Source organism: Cercospora kikuchii, assembly GCF_019650295.1.
Source record: "Cercospora kikuchii DNA, contig_00008, whole genome shotgun sequence".
Taxonomy (NCBI): domain Eukaryota; kingdom Fungi; phylum Ascomycota; class Dothideomycetes; order Mycosphaerellales; family Mycosphaerellaceae; genus Cercospora; species Cercospora kikuchii.
Genome location: NW_025408589.1, coordinates 779,143 through 794,553, shown reverse-complemented (window position 1 = coordinate 794,553; position 15,411 = coordinate 779,143). Strand labels below are relative to the sequence as shown.

The following is a 15,411-nucleotide window of genomic DNA, read 5'->3' as shown; positions in this document are numbered from 1 at the left end:
GCGCTATGCATTTCAACACTGAATGTCTAGTGCCCCTCTATAACGTCTTTGAAAGCAGCTTTCTGGCATTCGCTCATGATGCGGGCTTGCTGTGCGATCTCGCCGAGGCGTCCGATGACTTTCCCGTTGCCTTCAGCAAATTCGTAAATTGTGTATGGTATCTTCACCTCATCACAATACTGCATGACCAGCTTCTGGGCCTTCCGTAAATTGTGTCTTGGCATTCGTGGGTAGAGGTGATGAACAGCCTGGAATTGCAAACCACCATGGAAGAAGTCAAGCCACTCTGGGCAGTCGACATCCATAGTCGTCCGCAGCATGCGTTGCGGAAATGACTCGGCAACGCCCAAATCTGCCGTGCTCATAGCGAAATGTGAGAGCGTGATCTGGACGTGCACCATCATGGTGACAGCGTGGCTAACCAGCACGTAGAGGAAACGATGCCAATTCGTGTCAATCGACTTGTAGACAGTCAAGTAGCCGAACCAATACCAGAAGAAGACTTGGCCAGCCATCTCCAGATAACGATGCCACCACGCTGGACCTTTCCGTGGCCCTTGTCCGAGGAAGATATACTGCCAGCTCAGAACGTACAAGTTGAAGCGTCCGAAGGTGAGGATTGGATAGTACAGGTAGTGCTGGTACTTCAGCACAAATTGTGCCGCGGCATCGTAGGTCATGACACGATCGTAGTACGTTGATTTCAGGCTCTGGAAGAATCTGTGGCTGATGGCGAAAAATGGCATGTGTTGAATGTCCGGGTCATGCTCGGCCGAGTTGGTCACAATGTGATGCACATTGTGATTGCGTTTCCACCAACAGCAAGACAACCCTCCCAGAAAATCTGCAATCAGAATGCCAATCGTGCTGTCCACATGAAAGTGGTGGGTAATGCCCATATGGCCGGCATCATGGACAGTGAATACCAACTGATGCCACATCATGCCCAAAAAGGTGGCCGATAGAATGTACCATTCCTTTTGCAGGAAGTAGTACGCGAGGAAGCCCAGTAACGTGTAGCGTGTGACTTCAACCGCGTAGGCGGCGTAGTTGCAGTCGTAGAGACCTTCGGCCCGCAATCTCTCGTCCAACTCTTTGTACTTGCGAATGATCGTCGTTTGGGTCTCTTGGTCCAAGTCAGGGTACAAATCCAGATCATGGTCTATCTCTTGCTGTGTTCTCTCGTCTGCAGGATATGCCTTTGATTTTTGCGAGGCTGGCTCACCGATGGCCAACGTGTCGAGGGAAGTTGCTGAAGACTCACTGGCTCCAGCAGAGCTGCCCCGCCGTCTACGAAGGGCTGCACTCCTGCGGTCTGAAGGTTCAAATACAGGTGAGCCCTCCGACGAGCTGGCCGACGAATCTTCTGCATGATTTTCCTCATGCTCGTCCTTTGAACGAACAGCCCGCTGCTCTTCCTCCGTTCTGAACTTGCCACCTTGTATCGGAGGTACGAAGTCTGCCCAGTATCCCTCGACCTTGCCAATGCAGTACCTTTGCATCACCTCCTGCGTCTCTTGCGAATGGAATGCCTTGACTTCGTTCGTAGCATCTCTTCCAACCATATGCAGAATGGCCTTGTCGCCACCCGGATGGTATGGGATCCATGCGTCGACTTTCAATACCGCTCCATCCACTATGACAACCTTTCGTCCTGCGGCGATCAAAGCTTCGACATCGTCCCGCGACAGGACCGTATCCCGGTAGCGACTGGTGTGGTTTGCGGGGGCCATGTTTTGGCTGTCCGGACGTAATCGTTTCTCCAAAATTCAGGCCATAGATAAGATCTGGCTTCGTTTTCGCCTGGAATTGCAAAGTGCGGCAAATGTGTACTCCGTGGTTGTCCAGAATTCAATGGCGGTCGACAGGTGGAGAGAGGTGTCAGGGTCAGGGTCCACTCGGCTGAAGAGATAATCCGGTCCGGCTAGTCGCGAGCTCCATTATCCGGTCGACGTCAACCGCGCGAGCTTCACTTCAAACGCCGCCGTTGTCGCCTGCCACATCGCCCCGCCCACCGCACGCTTTGGACCATTTTCGTCAAAGCATGATCACCACCACCCGCTAGGACACCACCGTCGAGACCAGCGCCAACATGGGCGACGTCGTCCCTATCCTGCTGAGCTTTCCGCCAGAGAAGGCCAGCACCTCGCCCAAAGTCTACGACAAGGCCGCCCGCGAATACATCAAGAGCTTGGACGATATCCCCGATGCCTCCTTCACCAAGCTCGTTGAGAAGAAGAATGTGCTCACATTTCTTGATCCGGCTGTCAACTCGATTGGCTATCTCCGCACATTGATCAAGCAGATACAAGGCACCCGAGATAAGAAGCAACTCGATAATCTCGATGAACTCGCTGTCGTTTTCTTTGGCACATTCGATCCGGTGCAAGTGCGATATGTCGGCGAAGACTTCATGCTGCTATGGGATTGGGTGTACAAAGGCCTGCAAGAGAACGGCGCGACCGACTTGACACCACTCGTCAACTCGTTAGTGCGACTCGATCCTACTTCGGCAACCTTCATACCGGCACACCTGTACATCTTGAGACTGTGCCTAGCGCGAAGCATACCCAGTCTGGCACTTCCTATCTTAGACACCGATGTCGCTGCCTTTCCCTCCAAGAGCACAAAGGGTGTATCTGAGGAGCTGCCGTGTGACGAGCACGAGCTCAGCAATGCGTGGATCACAGAGAAGAGCGGCTTTGCGAAAGAGCTAAAGTCTACACATGTGCTCGAATACTACCTCCTTGGCGCATCTGTCTACATCGGCCTGCACAACTGGAGCCGTGCCCGATTGTTCCTGGAGTACGTTCTCCTCTCACCGTCCCAGTCGCACACCGCCAGCGCACTGCAGGTAGAGGCATACAAGAAATGGGTGCTGGTGGGACTGATAGCGAATGGGAGACCATTCTCTGAGCCAAAGACACACGATCAGGTAATCTGGAAAGCCCTGAAGAGCTGTTCGAAAATGTACGATGAGCTTGCGACAGACTTCATGCAGCGCAACACGAGGAAATTTCAAGCCGATGCCGAAACAGGGGTTGAATTAATCCAGGATGATGGCAATTTCGGGCTTGTGAAAGAGGTGGTGGATGCTCTGAAGCGCTTCCGGATCATAGACCTGCAGCAGACATACGCGGCAATCAGCGTGACTCGCATGGCCAGTCTGCTCGAACTAGATCCAGGCGAGGCTCTGCAGCTGCTTCAGTCTATGATCCAGGATGGCCACCTCAGTGCCAGTCTTTCAGGTACTGGTGCTGATACGGTACTGCGCTTCCACGATGCTGAGCCTTCGAACTCTCAGTCTGATTTGGAAGCTCAGACATTCCGCATTCAGGCCTTGGTGGCACAGATCCGGGATGCAGACCGGCGGCTCCAGTTGACGAAGGAGTATGTCGACTACCAAAAACGAATCACCCGTGGACTCGACGGTGATCCTGCGGATGCTATGGACCTTACATGGGACGGACCACCGGGAGTACCTCTCGCGGAAGGTGAAGACGAAGACTTGATGCTCTGAAAGGGCACAGTCACAAGTACGAAGTCATGATGATGGTTTAGCGAGGCGTTCTCATGCATGAAAAGGGGCGGAGGGCAATACACGTTCGTGCACACGAATCTTTCTTGATGCATAGACTGACCGCGATTGGGTTGGTCGAGACGCGTGAGCGCTGCATCTAGCTGTAGAAGTAGATACGACTGAAAGCAGGCAGTCTACGTCCAACTGTCGGATAGTAGTAAGTCGAATGCAAATTCTGCTCGGACTTTCCATTGTCTTTACTTTGATGGCGCCGCTTCAGAACTCACAGCACCTAGGTCATTCGGAAGGGAGTGAATGCGAGCCTAAAAAGTTTCAAGCAAACATCCACGCACCAACCAAATAAATATGACCGTCTCTCTCTCCACCGACACTCCAACCACCACGCACTCACATACAAAACAAGAACAACATCACAATACACAAGACCAATAGAAACATCCGAGCACTGCCAAGACTACCATCACAATGCCTTTCTCCAAGAAGAGTATGTTTACCGCTGACAGCGCTCGAGTCTGAAGCTAACTTTTGTCAGTCGAGTTCCTGCTGATGCTCGCTCGTCGTGCTCTGCACGGCACACTACCACTACGCCAAAGCTCGTCCAAGCGCTTCGCGGTCGCTCCGTCGCCACATCGGAGCGATCTCGTCACCAATGCGCTGGGTCAGGATAAGGGCAGATACGGAAGAGAAGAATTCTTCTTCGATCTAAAGAACTTCAACATCGGCCTTCTGCTGGGACTCGTGGGCGCGAAGGGATTGAATGTGGCGATGAAAGAGGAGGTCGAGTGGACCTGGAAGTAGAGAGTGGATAGAGGATGGATCCGAATGGGCTAGGGAGGAGGTTTTGACTCTGGAGGCGGCTTGGCGGAGGGCTGAATTTCTGGGGAGACCGTCCCTGCTCGACTGCGAGAAAGCAGCAATTGGCGCTGGATCCGTACGTACTCTGTCAGTCACGTAATTCGAAACTTCTACGCTTTGAAGCAAATGTTCATTCTCACGACCGTTCTCACTTCACTTGACTAGCGCATTCCGTAAGTTCGCTAGTGCGCCCCACTACAAATTGCCCTCGCCGTGCTGTCTGTCTGTTTGCGCTTCGTGCTTTCCCCAACAACAATCCACTCGACCCGAGTGTGCAACCCAAACATTTGAGGCAGTCCCGAAGTCAGTAGCTGCTCAATTCCACAACTATTTCTTTACTAAATCGCGTATGTAAGGCACGATGCGAAGGGTGCCAAAAGCCGCACGTAGAACGGCCGAGGACGTCAAAAAATCCATCAAGCCTTACAAAGACCCCAAGGCTCCCAAGGCTCCCAAACGTCCGCCGAAGTCGAACCCAAGCATTCCGATCGGCAACAAATGTTTCTTCTTCAAGCTCTCCGCAGAGTTACGGAACGAGATTTACGAGCTTGCGCTGGTCAAGTCAGGCACTGCAAAGATCACGAAGGAGAATTTTGCGCAGCCAGGACTTCTACGCACCTGCTGCAGGATCCGAGCAGAGGCGATCAAGATCTACTACATGCAGAACACATTCTCCATTCGAATCGATCGCCTGGACGCAAGTCTTCTACATTCGTTCTACATGCAGCACCCGGACACACTATGGCTTCAGCAGAATGGCGGAAGGGGAATGCATGTGGAATCTGGTTGGAACACCACTGACGCGTGCTGGCCTCATTTTCTTCAGTGGGTCAAATGGTACTACGACGGCGAAATTTTGGCCATCGTCTGTCCGAAGGAGTGTACTGTGGGACTCTGCTGCACTCTCAATTCTGCTTTCTGCCTCGTGGACGAAATGCGCAAGCATGATTGGCAGCAAATTGTTTCAGTCCTGGAGATCTTTAAGAAAGTGATGCTAGCACAACGCGGTCGTCAACCGCGCTGGATCGAAAGCCCCTAGGCCAACTCGACCTTACTAAGGGGCAAGGCTTCCTCCCCAGAGATGCATTGCGTTCAGCTCATCGCATAGCCTTGAAGACCATTGCGCCAAGGAAAGGTTGCCAGAGACACGACCGACTTGACGCGGCGTATCTGAGAGGAGAATGAAGTAACAGGGAGGTCAATTACAACAGCAGCTGTAGCATCAGCACGCAAAAGCCGCGAAAGGAAGGGGAGATGTCAAGAAATACTACATACAGCGTACCAGAGGAACTCAAAGCTGCAAAAGAAGTCACGTCTTCAGGTATTGCAAGCATCACTTCGTGGATACTGACTCGATAAGGCCCCCATTAGAGGCCATGTAGAAGAAGACCGAACTGTGACATGCCCAACTAAAAGTATTGTGTCAGTCCAGGGTCCATCGGTCGCCCGCATCTCGTAAGAAATTCTGGCAGTATCGAACAGCAACCTCAAGTAGGCCGCATCGGTGTTCAGGAAGACTGTAAACTGTGGATTCGTAGACATTTTCTCAACACTAATTAGAAGTTGGAAATCGAGACGACAAGGCAATCGTCTTTCAAGCAGGCCCGGCTGCGCAACTCCACTGCAGCTATGTTAGAGCCAAGCGCGTGCGTAGAGAAACCACCATATTTCTCCGTGAAAAGGAATTTGATCTGGTGATTGGTTTGATCGGACATGCATGATGGTCGTCTGAGCTGCTTCATAAGTCTCTCCATTTCCAAGCTGGCCGCGGGTCGCCCTGGTCCGAAGTGTGTGAAGCCTGAACTTCGTTCTCGCTTTGCAGTCTATGCCGGCGTCGTATCGCGGGTTTCTCCAATCTTTGAAGACCGAGTATCAGGCGGAGCTCTTTTTGCTAACTCGAGAGGATGCCCTGCTGCGATCAGACCTCACTCAGTGCGCCTGTCCATTTTCAGAAATCCGATTGTGCCGCAGGGCGAGTTGACGACGCCTCTAGTCGTGGCTGAGTAACATTCGTATCAGTGATGGAAACAAGAGACAGGGAGCATTTGAGCGCCTTGCCAGTGGGAAGACGAGCTCATTCGTACAGTAGTGATATCGCGCGCGGCCCGTCACTCAGGGACCTGAATACGAGGTGCTCTGGCACAAGTAGACATATAGAAGGACGGGCCATCTACAAGCGGAGCGGAACGGACGGACGTCGAGAGTGCTGTAGACAGTAAATTGTTCGCCCTAACCATCTTGGTATATGCCCCAGTAGCGTATGGCCAATCAGGAAGCCCAATGAGAGTGCAGCCTTCTGTTCCTGGCAATGCTCACTTTTAGACGCAAACCATAGACGATCGTGGTCACCTTTAGGGCTGATTTTACTCTCGTAGAGCTTACTGGGCTCATATTCGGTGAAGACTGCAATCGTTCGAGAGCGCCTCCTGCGGCCGCGAAGTCCGTGGGGAATTTGGCGGGTAGTGGATCATGTCTTAGGTCCGGATGGAGCATGGTTCTTGAGGCAGTGAAGCAGGTTTTTGACACTAGAATCTCTTTCGCGCCCCAGCAACCAGGTACGAGCGTACAGTAGCCGAGGTACGTAAGCAAGTCCACGCGTAGACATATCATCTTATCAAGGTAATTCGTCACGTGCAATCCTTGCCAGCACCATGATGGCCATCTGCCGACCTCATCTCACTGACGACCCACGGAGAAGCTCAGAACGAGCGTCTGTAATCACAACTCCTCCTTACCCTGTGGCGCTCCGCCAAACCCAAAAGCAGCCTTCACCATCCCGAACGCCGGTCCTTCGTCACGGTCATTGAACTGTCCAGATGTGTCGTGTCTTCGGGCGTCATTTCTAAGTGCCAGGCTGCTTACCCATTGGAGGATAGCTTTTGCCTTCTTTCTCGACTTTGGGCTCACACGAGCACCGCTCGGCTTCTGGTACTGAATCCATGACCATGGGAACGTGAGAACCGCAGCCCCACCACGTGGTTTTTTCTATTTCCAGAGTGAGCGGGCGGTGAGACAGCGGGCTTCTGAGACATTGGAGGAGGGGGAACACGTACGGCATGAGCCACAGACCGCTTGCTTGCACATTTTTGCCTGTCGTGTGTGATGATCTGCGGAGGTGATCGGTGTCGTCGTGTTCAATGCGCGTCGCGATGGAAGTGCCCGGAAGGTCTGGTGGTGGGGATGGAGCTTTTTGAACTTGGGTTCATCCTCGGCGATCGTCGCAGGCCTCGCCGACTTCACAGCTCATGAGTCGTTACGGCTTTCCGGAAGTTAGCTCCCAAGCACGATTTCTGCAGACATCATCAAGTGGAAGGTTTGACATAGTCGCCGAATGGGGATGACGGAGGCGCCATGCTGTCATGGAAGAGGGCAAGTTGAAAGTCAAACAGGCATCTGGAATGTGCTTCACGCTGAGCCGCAGCAGAAAGCTTGGTTCCTGCTCGTGCGAAGCCGTGAAGCCAAGGGTATATCCTGTATCCATGTCCTGACAAGCTGAACTCTCATGAGGACTGCTGTAAAATTAGCATTCAAGCTTTTGAGACAGTCGTCAAACCCAATACGGAAGCATGATGCTGGTAAAGTTGGGGGGATTAGGGAAAGATCAAGAACGACCACAGAGAGTATATAAAGAGTGAGTTCATGGACGGTGATCGTATCAGACAAAGACAGAAGCAACAGTTCCATCACAACAACAGTCAACCTCAAAAAAATCGTTCACTCCATCATCATCAACGATCGTCAAAATGCAGTTCACCACCATCGCCTTCTCCATGCTCTGCAGCGCCCTCTTCGTCGCCGGTAGCGAGGTCAACGGAGACGATATTCCTGACGAGTGCCGCAACTGGACCACCTGCGAGAAGGTCACATCCAAGGCCGCCTCCTGCGGCGGTACTCGCGAGTGGGGTATGTCAACCTACAATCGAGACTTAACGTTGAGTGACTGACAAGATCTGTACAGGCGATGTTTTCTCTCAGCCAGATTGGATCAGCTGCGCTTGCAACCAGATTGGCGTATGGGAGATCGAACAATGTGTCTCTTGCGTTGAGAGCGTTAGGACTGGTGGAGGTAAGTCGAGTGCCCTTCGTATTTTGACAACAGGAAACATCGCAGCTAACCATGAACCCAGACATCTTGCAGCTCGACCAAGCTTGCAAGGACCGCAAGTACTAGATAGCATATTGAGAGGGCTAGGAGTGGGTAAGAGGGCCAGAACTTTATCCATGGATCGTGGCTGGGGCAGCGAGTAATCCGAAAGTTGAGCGCATCAGAGCAGAGTGTTTTCGTGTGGGCGTCATCTTCGTAAAATCCCATAGAACAGCTTCTACAGTGTCTCTGACTCTATGCTTCCACTCTCGAGAATCTGCACTGGCCGGCTTTGGACACAATGAGCTGTCTGATTGGCAGTGATCCATGCAGAACTGTAGAGTCAATGCCCTGCTCTGTTCCCAGTATCCGCGTATGCATTTGACGAATTGTAGTCCCAATCAATGGAATGTCTCTTGCACAGACTTCATATCATCCGATCTATATCGCACGTCAATGCTGTACCATTGTATCTCTATTAGTCTCTATCAGTCAAAAGTAATCTTGGTCGCCTTTTTCATGTCCGCTGGATCCTTGTAGAAAGCTCCATATGCATCGTGCGCCTTCTTCTTCACTGTCGTTCCAAACTTCATCAAATCTTCTGGGACTGGTTGGTTGGCACCTTTCAGGACGTTGATCAAAGCTCCGGACAACGGCTTCTCCAGGCCATCCGTGAAAAAGGTGATAGCTCTGCCATCCTGGCCGGCTCGGCCTGTTCTGTATACCGGTCAGTACCACTCGCTCGGGTCGGATCAAAAATTCACTCACCTTCCGATCCTGTGCACGTAATCTTCCACTGTCAAGGGAAAGGTGACGTTGAGCACAAGCTTTACAGCTGGAATATCAAGACCACGGGCAGCAACATCGGTGGCGACCAAAATAGGAACTTCGCCCTTCTTGAAAGCTGCCAAACTCTCTTCGCGCTTGGCCTGGTTCAAATCTCCATGGATTCCTGCAACCCGGAAACCCCGACGGCGAATCGTCTCCTCGACGCGTGTTGCTTCCTTTTTGTACAAGCAGAACACCAAGATTCTGTCGTTCTTGCTTTTGCCAGACTGGTATTGTTTGAGAATCGCAAGCATACGATCCTGCTTTTCGCGCTCTCCGATGACCTCAACTTCCTGCACAATACGAGTGTTGGCACGAAGCTCTCCGGAAGCGTTCTCTCCAATCATGATTCGTACAGGGTCGCGCAGGAATTCGGAAGCAAGCTTGCGTACTGAATCAGGCCAGGTGGCTGTGAACATGACCGTTTGTCTCTTTTCGCTGGGTGCGGCGGAGCTGATAATATTCCTGATATCCTGTTCGAAACCCTTGTCAAGCATGCGGTCTGCCTCATCCAGAACCAGATAGGTGGCCTCAGACAGATCGATCGTGCCGTCTCCAATGAAGTCGTTGAGTCGGCCTGGTGTCGCAACGATGACTTGGGATCCCTTCAGCTGCGCCCTCTGCTCATCTTTGTTTGTTCCACCATAGACGCATGTCGCCTTAAGCCCGCGAGGCTTTGTGAGCTTCACCATTTGTTCTTGTATTTGCAACGCCAGTTCTCTCGTCGGGCTCACAATGCAGACTTGCGCCTTCTTCTCTTTCGTCAGACGGTTGACACAGGGCACGCCAAAGCCATACGTCTTGCCTGAACCTGTCTCTGCAACACCGATGACATCGCGACCATTGAACAGATATGGCCAGGTCGCCGCTTGGATGGGAGAAGGCTCCTTGAAATCGCCAAAGAAAGCTTTCTTCGATTCAGCATCGAAAGGTAAGCTATCGAAGGACAGTATGGGACCAATGTCGTCTTTCTTCGCATCCTCAATGGCAATTTGCTTTTCCTTGTAATACTTCTCGGCCTCGCTCTTGCTCACACCTGTGATGTTTCCGTCTGCTGATGCATGATCGTGGCCATTTGTTTCCAAGGTCTTGCCCTCCAGCTTCGCGGCCTTCTCAGCCTTCCTACGTGCCTTCCTCTCGGCCTTTGCGGCAGCCTCGTCGTCGCCCTTGGCCTCTGCCACGTTGTCTGCAGCTTCTTGCGCTTCAGCGGCTTTCGCAGCCTCTTTCTTCGCACGCTTCAATGCTTTACGCTCCTCCTTGGACAGACCATTTTTCTCAGCGCCAGAATCTACTCCATTGCCACTTGCGACCTCGATGGGCTCGACCGGCTTGGACTTTTTCTCCTTCTTCTCTTTCTTATCCTTCTTCAATTTCTTGCTGGTAATCTCACCGGCATCGGCCTCGGCCTCTTCTCTCGTGCGTTTCGACATTATTGCGGCGTTGCGATCAAAGAGCGTGCAGTGCTACGACAAGCGAGCACCAGATTCGGGCGACTTTTTTCCCCAAACTTTCCCTGCAGACAAGTCTTGGCACGGATAGATTCGCTCCCGAGGCAAGCGCATCCGAGCTCAGGTACTTCACGTTCGTCTAGGCACACCCAGAATGACAAACTCCTCTCGAAGGATCACTTTACGACCTGCTTCGGTTAGCTGTTGTGGCCAACTAGATCAGCTGTTCACACGCTACGAGGCCGTTCTTTAGCCATTCCGGAAAAATTGCAGCTTGGTCAGGGTCATTATAATGACGGCGAAGTAGAACTTCCCTCGCCTACGATTCCTGGTCACAGCACCCGTCTTCGATGGCGAGAAGGAGGTCATTCCTGAGCCTGAGCCGCAATGAACAACAGCAACATTCTAGACCCGGCACTTGGCGGACGAGTTGTGGACAGCTCCAACGAGGATGACCACGATGACAGACCTCCACCGAAACGAGCAAGATCATCCTTTACGAGTGCGAACCTCCAATCATCGCCACTTGGAACATCAATGGAGAACTCGCAATCCGCTCTGCAAGCGCTCATGTCTGACGTGCCCGATTACCCTCGACGGAGGGCGACGATAGCATGCGAAATCTGTCGATCGCGAAAGTCGAAATGCGACGGAAATCGTCCCAAGTGTAAATTATGCACCGAGTTGAACGCAGAGTGTGTTTACCGCGAGCCAGGAATCAAGCTGGACGCCGGCGACAAGCTCATCCTGGAGCGACTTGCGCACATTGAAGGCCTGCTACATTCAAATTTGCTCGGTTCTGTGAGCTCGCCTGGAGCTCATGTCGGTCCTATATCGCCGGCGACGAGCAACACTGCGTCTGAAGATTTGCATTCGAAGCGTGCCCACACTTCTGCGGCGGGTGTTGGTCTAGCCCCGCTCGGCGGTGGTGGCATATCACTCGCTACGAATATATCGACAATGCCCAAAGCTCATACTACGCCAGCGCTACACCTGCTGCAATGGCCCATGATCCGTGATCTCGTATCAAGAAGTTGCGACCAACAGGTACTGCTGCAGTTGGAAGTGGTGCGACCTGCCCTGGACCTACAGCCACCGTACAGCCTCGATCTGGACCTAGCAGGCAAACCGTCTGCCTATATTCGTTCATTCTTCGACAAAGTCAATGTTTGGTATGCGGTGGTCAATCCGTATACATTTGCAGGAATTTGTCGCCAAGCATCTGCTGTCGGCTTTCGCTCTGGAGTCGAGACTTGCATCGTTCTACTTGTCCTCGCTCTTGGTCAGGCCGCGCACTCCGGTCATAGCATTTCCCGCGTGCCGCAGGACCAATCGCCGCCCGGCATGGCCTACTTCAATGCAGCATGGCTTCTCATGCCTGCCGTTATGATTCGAAATGATGTAGCGAGCGCCCAGTGCCATCTGCTGGCTGCAGCGTATCTCATGTATCTCGTTCGGCCACTCGAAGCCTGGAATATACTCTGCGCCGCTTCTGCGAAGTTACAACTACTGCTCCAAAATCCAAGCGCGATACCAGCGCAGGACAAAGAGCTTAGTGAGCGTATCTACTGGAACATTCTGATGATCGAATCGGATCTGCTCGCAGAGCTGGATCTACCGCACACGGGAATCGTGCAGCTTGAAGAGAGCATGCGATTACCTCGCAGCTTCCCTTTCGATGCTGCAGCGACAGCTCGCGACGAAAGCCCAGGCGAGGATGACATCTGGTATTTTCTGGCGGAGATCGCGTTGCGCCGTCTTTTGAACCGTGTGTCACATGTGATCTACAGCCAGAAGCGAAATTCCATCGCTTCTCTTGAGCCGGTGGTGGCCGAGCTCGAATTTCAGCTGAATCAGTGGTACGAAGGACTGCCAGTCCCCATTCGCTTTCCACGCGAACGAGTACCGGCTCAAGGTCATGTACAGACTGTCCTGCGCCTCCGATACTTCGCATGTCGCACGATCATCTTTCGTCCTTACATACAGGCAGTGCTTGGAGACGAAAACCTAATTCATGAGCCTGGAGTTCGCACAGCTTGCGAGAAATGCTTGGATGCTTGTGTGCGGCAACTGGATCGCATCAATGTGCATCACGAGGGACACCTACCCTATCTTTTTCAGGGGGCACTCTCTATCACCAGCCAGATCCTGTTGTTGATGGGCGCCACACTTTCCAGAAATCTGAGTGCCATGCTACCGCCAAAACAGCAGCTTGATACTCTGATCGCAGATGTACTGGCAGAGACCCAGAATGTTGCCCACCTAGCGCCAAGCATCGGCTTATGCGCGGACATTGTTCGAGAAGCTGATGAGAGAAGACAAGTTATTCTGCAGCGACCCAGATGATCAGGCTTCGCAACGATGACGTAGCCCTTGAATTTAATTTCGGAAACCTCGTCGGTGCATGCTCGCCTCTAGCCGGTGATTGATGAGGGCGTGAAATAGCATCAGCACACACTGATCTGCTTCGCCTGATGGAAGCATGTCTTCAGCAGAACGTTTGGCCACTGAGCTCGAGCTCCTGGAGTCTATGTATCCAGAACAGGTCAAATACACGGAGAAGGGTCGCGAGCTCACATATGCTTCTGACACCGGGAACTTAAAGCTTCGCCTTCCTGATGGATATTTACAGGATGCCCATCCGGATATCGTCTCTGCCAGCGTTGGAAAAAGAGACATCCGAGATCAAACCAAGCAACGCATCAACGAAAGCGAGATTGGCGAAGAAGTGCTGGACGCCATCATCAACGACTTCATCGAGATATGCCAAACAAGCGATGTCAACGAAGCAGGGGACCAGAACTCAGCAGCATCTACCTCTGAGCCTTCTAGGCACGCGCCGCCAGTATCCTTCACAGTCATCATCTGGCTCCACCATCTCCTCAATACGAACAAGCGCAAACTCGCTCTCCACCCGGCAGACAACGTCTGTGGAATCACTAAACCTGGATATCCTGGTGTGTTGATCTATTCTGGTCCGGCAAAAGATGTGCAAGAGCACGTCAATGAGCTGAAAGCGCAGAACTGGCAAGCCTTTCAGCCGAGGCTGGAGAGCGATGAGCTTTGGACGTTCAAACATGGGCGAGGGGTCATCGAAGTGGAAGCGATGAAAGATGTGGTTGCGGATCTGGATGAGGAGAGGAAAGAGGTCTTCCTAGAGGCTATGAGGATCAAGTAGATGGTGATGAGGGAGAGATAAATGTGACAGCACAGATTCGCGCTAGCTAAGGTCCTCGTTCGAAGCAAGTAGCCTATTACTGTACATGTTCGCTATATGTGCAGAGTGGTGTGGTTATACATCGTCAGCTCTCGGCAGACGTTGGTCGCGTAATGTGGCGGCTCTCAGCGTACCCGGTGCTGGTCGTTGTCGTTTGGGCTCCAATGAGTCTAATGCCCAGTCTCTCCGAATGCCAGCATTCGGTGTCAGGTACTTGACGCGGCATCTTCGCCTGAGCATTAACTCGTTTTATGAGAACGTCGCATCAAACCAATAGTGCGACACTCTTCAAAGGCAGCTTGCTCTCTGGCTTCCGCCAATGGTCTGCCTTCTCACGCCGCGGTACTCCAGGGCCATTGAAAGCCCTAATCTTGAATCTCTCTAAGACCGCAACTCCTTCCTCAACTTCTCCCAATCCTCCTTCTTCAAACTCCCCTCCGCCTGATCCAACGTCTCCCTAATCCTCTCCGTCTTCTCCACCTTTGCCTTCTTCGCAGCCTCATCCTCTGCAATCGCCTCCTCCGCCACCTCATCATAAAATTCCACATCCCCGTTGACACCCAACTTCCCCTTCTTCAATTTTTCGCCATATTGCTTCGCAATATCCTCCATCGTCATTTTCGTATCGGAGAAGATCTTCAAATGGTCCGAAATGAGATGTTGAACATTACATTGCGGGCAATTTATTACGCAGGTGCCGAAGTGGTAGGCTTGTTTGGAAACGGTGTGGGCGCTGCGGTGGAGGCATTTTTTGCAGGTGAAGTGGAGTTGGTAGGCCGGGGAGAGGGCTTTGCGGGCTGCGATTGTGTCTTTGTCGGAGAGAGAGCTGTCGGTGCGGTCGGTGAGGGGTTTGGCGGGGCGAGTGGTGGGTTCTTCTTCTGCTGATGGGTTTGATTCGGATGACTGTGACCGGATTTGTTGTTGTCTTCGTTGTTGGGTTTGAGATGATGGGATGTGTTTGCGCGCGGCTGGGACGGAGAAGGCCCGGATGGAGCTATGCTGTATCCGAAAGGGAGCGTGGTGGGTGTGGAAGGCTTGCTCGAATGTGCGCTGGAAGGCACGCAGGCTTCGTGTTGTATTCATGGTTGTGTTGCAATATATTTTGATGCAGAACAAGATGTCGCGATGGCACCAAGGCACAACTCCAGGATGAATGTAGAACCGCGCTAGCGGGTGAATCAGGTAAGCATGCGTTCATAGGGCTGAACATGCCAAGACATGGTATATCGACCGCAAGAAGGACAAATCTTGACCATTCGATACTTGAAGTTGAAGCTCTGCATCTCGAAATACTATGTCTCTGACATCAACCTATCTGGTACGTTGTGCGAGTGAGTAGGTCTGGAAACAGGGCCAAAAGCAGAAGTCGGCGAGCCTAACGGCTGAACCCTGCATGTGCGCCACTGGAATGTGCAGCCGAATGCAGCAGCTCGTGAAC

General features: G+C 52.4%; 9 protein-coding genes across 9 annotated transcripts; 6 read left to right on the top strand and 3 right to left on the bottom strand.

Annotated features, from left to right (window-relative positions):
• Nucleotides 1-26: 26 nt before the first annotated feature.
• On the bottom strand, nt 27-1,733 carry CKM354_001150500 (uncharacterized protein; the record flags this gene model as incomplete). Its single annotated transcript, XM_044806997.1, has 1 exon — nt 27-1,733. One exon carries the CDS (start codon nt 1,731-1,733, stop codon nt 27-29), a length of 1,707 nt encoding a protein of 568 aa, XP_044662932.1.
• Nucleotides 1,734-2,092: 359 nt separating this feature from the next.
• CKM354_001150400 (uncharacterized protein) lies at nt 2,093-3,520 on the top strand (the record flags this gene model as incomplete). The annotated part of the gene is made up of 1 exon (XM_044806996.1): nt 2,093-3,520. One exon carries the CDS (start codon nt 2,093-2,095, stop codon nt 3,518-3,520), a length of 1,428 nt encoding a protein of 475 aa, XP_044662931.1.
• Nucleotides 3,521-4,006: 486 nt separating this feature from the next.
• CKM354_001150300 (uncharacterized protein) lies at nt 4,007-4,339 on the top strand (the record flags this gene model as incomplete). Its single annotated transcript, XM_044806995.1, has 2 exons — nt 4,007-4,025; nt 4,074-4,339. The coding sequence occupies 2 exons, from the start codon at nt 4,007-4,009 to the stop codon at nt 4,337-4,339; spliced, it is 285 nt and encodes a 94-aa protein (XP_044662930.1).
• Nucleotides 4,340-4,757: 418 nt separating this feature from the next.
• Nucleotides 4,758-5,435, top strand: CKM354_001150200 (uncharacterized protein; the record flags this gene model as incomplete). Its single annotated transcript, XM_044806994.1, has 1 exon — nt 4,758-5,435. The coding sequence occupies one exon, from the start codon at nt 4,758-4,760 to the stop codon at nt 5,433-5,435; it is 678 nt and encodes a 225-aa protein (XP_044662929.1).
• A 2,704-nt stretch (nt 5,436-8,139) lies between these two features.
• Nucleotides 8,140-8,567, top strand: CKM354_001150100 (uncharacterized protein; the record flags this gene model as incomplete). The annotated part of the gene is made up of 3 exons (XM_044806993.1): nt 8,140-8,299; nt 8,355-8,462; nt 8,524-8,567. The coding sequence occupies 3 exons, from the start codon at nt 8,140-8,142 to the stop codon at nt 8,565-8,567; spliced, it is 312 nt and encodes a 103-aa protein (XP_044662928.1).
• A 401-nt stretch (nt 8,568-8,968) lies between these two features.
• On the bottom strand, nt 8,969-10,738 carry CKM354_001150000 (RNA-dependent ATPase DBP3; the record flags this gene model as incomplete). Its single annotated transcript, XM_044806992.1, has 2 exons — nt 8,969-9,197; nt 9,249-10,738. 2 exons carry the CDS (start codon nt 10,736-10,738, stop codon nt 8,969-8,971), a joined length of 1,719 nt encoding a protein of 572 aa, XP_044662927.1.
• A 405-nt stretch (nt 10,739-11,143) lies between these two features.
• CKM354_001149900 (uncharacterized protein) lies at nt 11,144-13,102 on the top strand (the record flags this gene model as incomplete). Its single annotated transcript, XM_044806991.1, has 1 exon — nt 11,144-13,102. One exon carries the CDS (start codon nt 11,144-11,146, stop codon nt 13,100-13,102), a length of 1,959 nt encoding a protein of 652 aa, XP_044662926.1.
• Nucleotides 13,103-13,238: 136 nt separating this feature from the next.
• CKM354_001149800 (uncharacterized protein) lies at nt 13,239-13,934 on the top strand (the record flags this gene model as incomplete). Its single annotated transcript, XM_044806990.1, has 1 exon — nt 13,239-13,934. The coding sequence occupies one exon, from the start codon at nt 13,239-13,241 to the stop codon at nt 13,932-13,934; it is 696 nt and encodes a 231-aa protein (XP_044662925.1).
• Nucleotides 13,935-14,354: 420 nt separating this feature from the next.
• CKM354_001149700 (uncharacterized protein) lies at nt 14,355-15,056 on the bottom strand (the record flags this gene model as incomplete). Its single annotated transcript, XM_044806989.1, has 1 exon — nt 14,355-15,056. The coding sequence occupies one exon, from the start codon at nt 15,054-15,056 to the stop codon at nt 14,355-14,357; it is 702 nt and encodes a 233-aa protein (XP_044662924.1).
• Nucleotides 15,057-15,411: the final 355 nt, after the last annotated feature.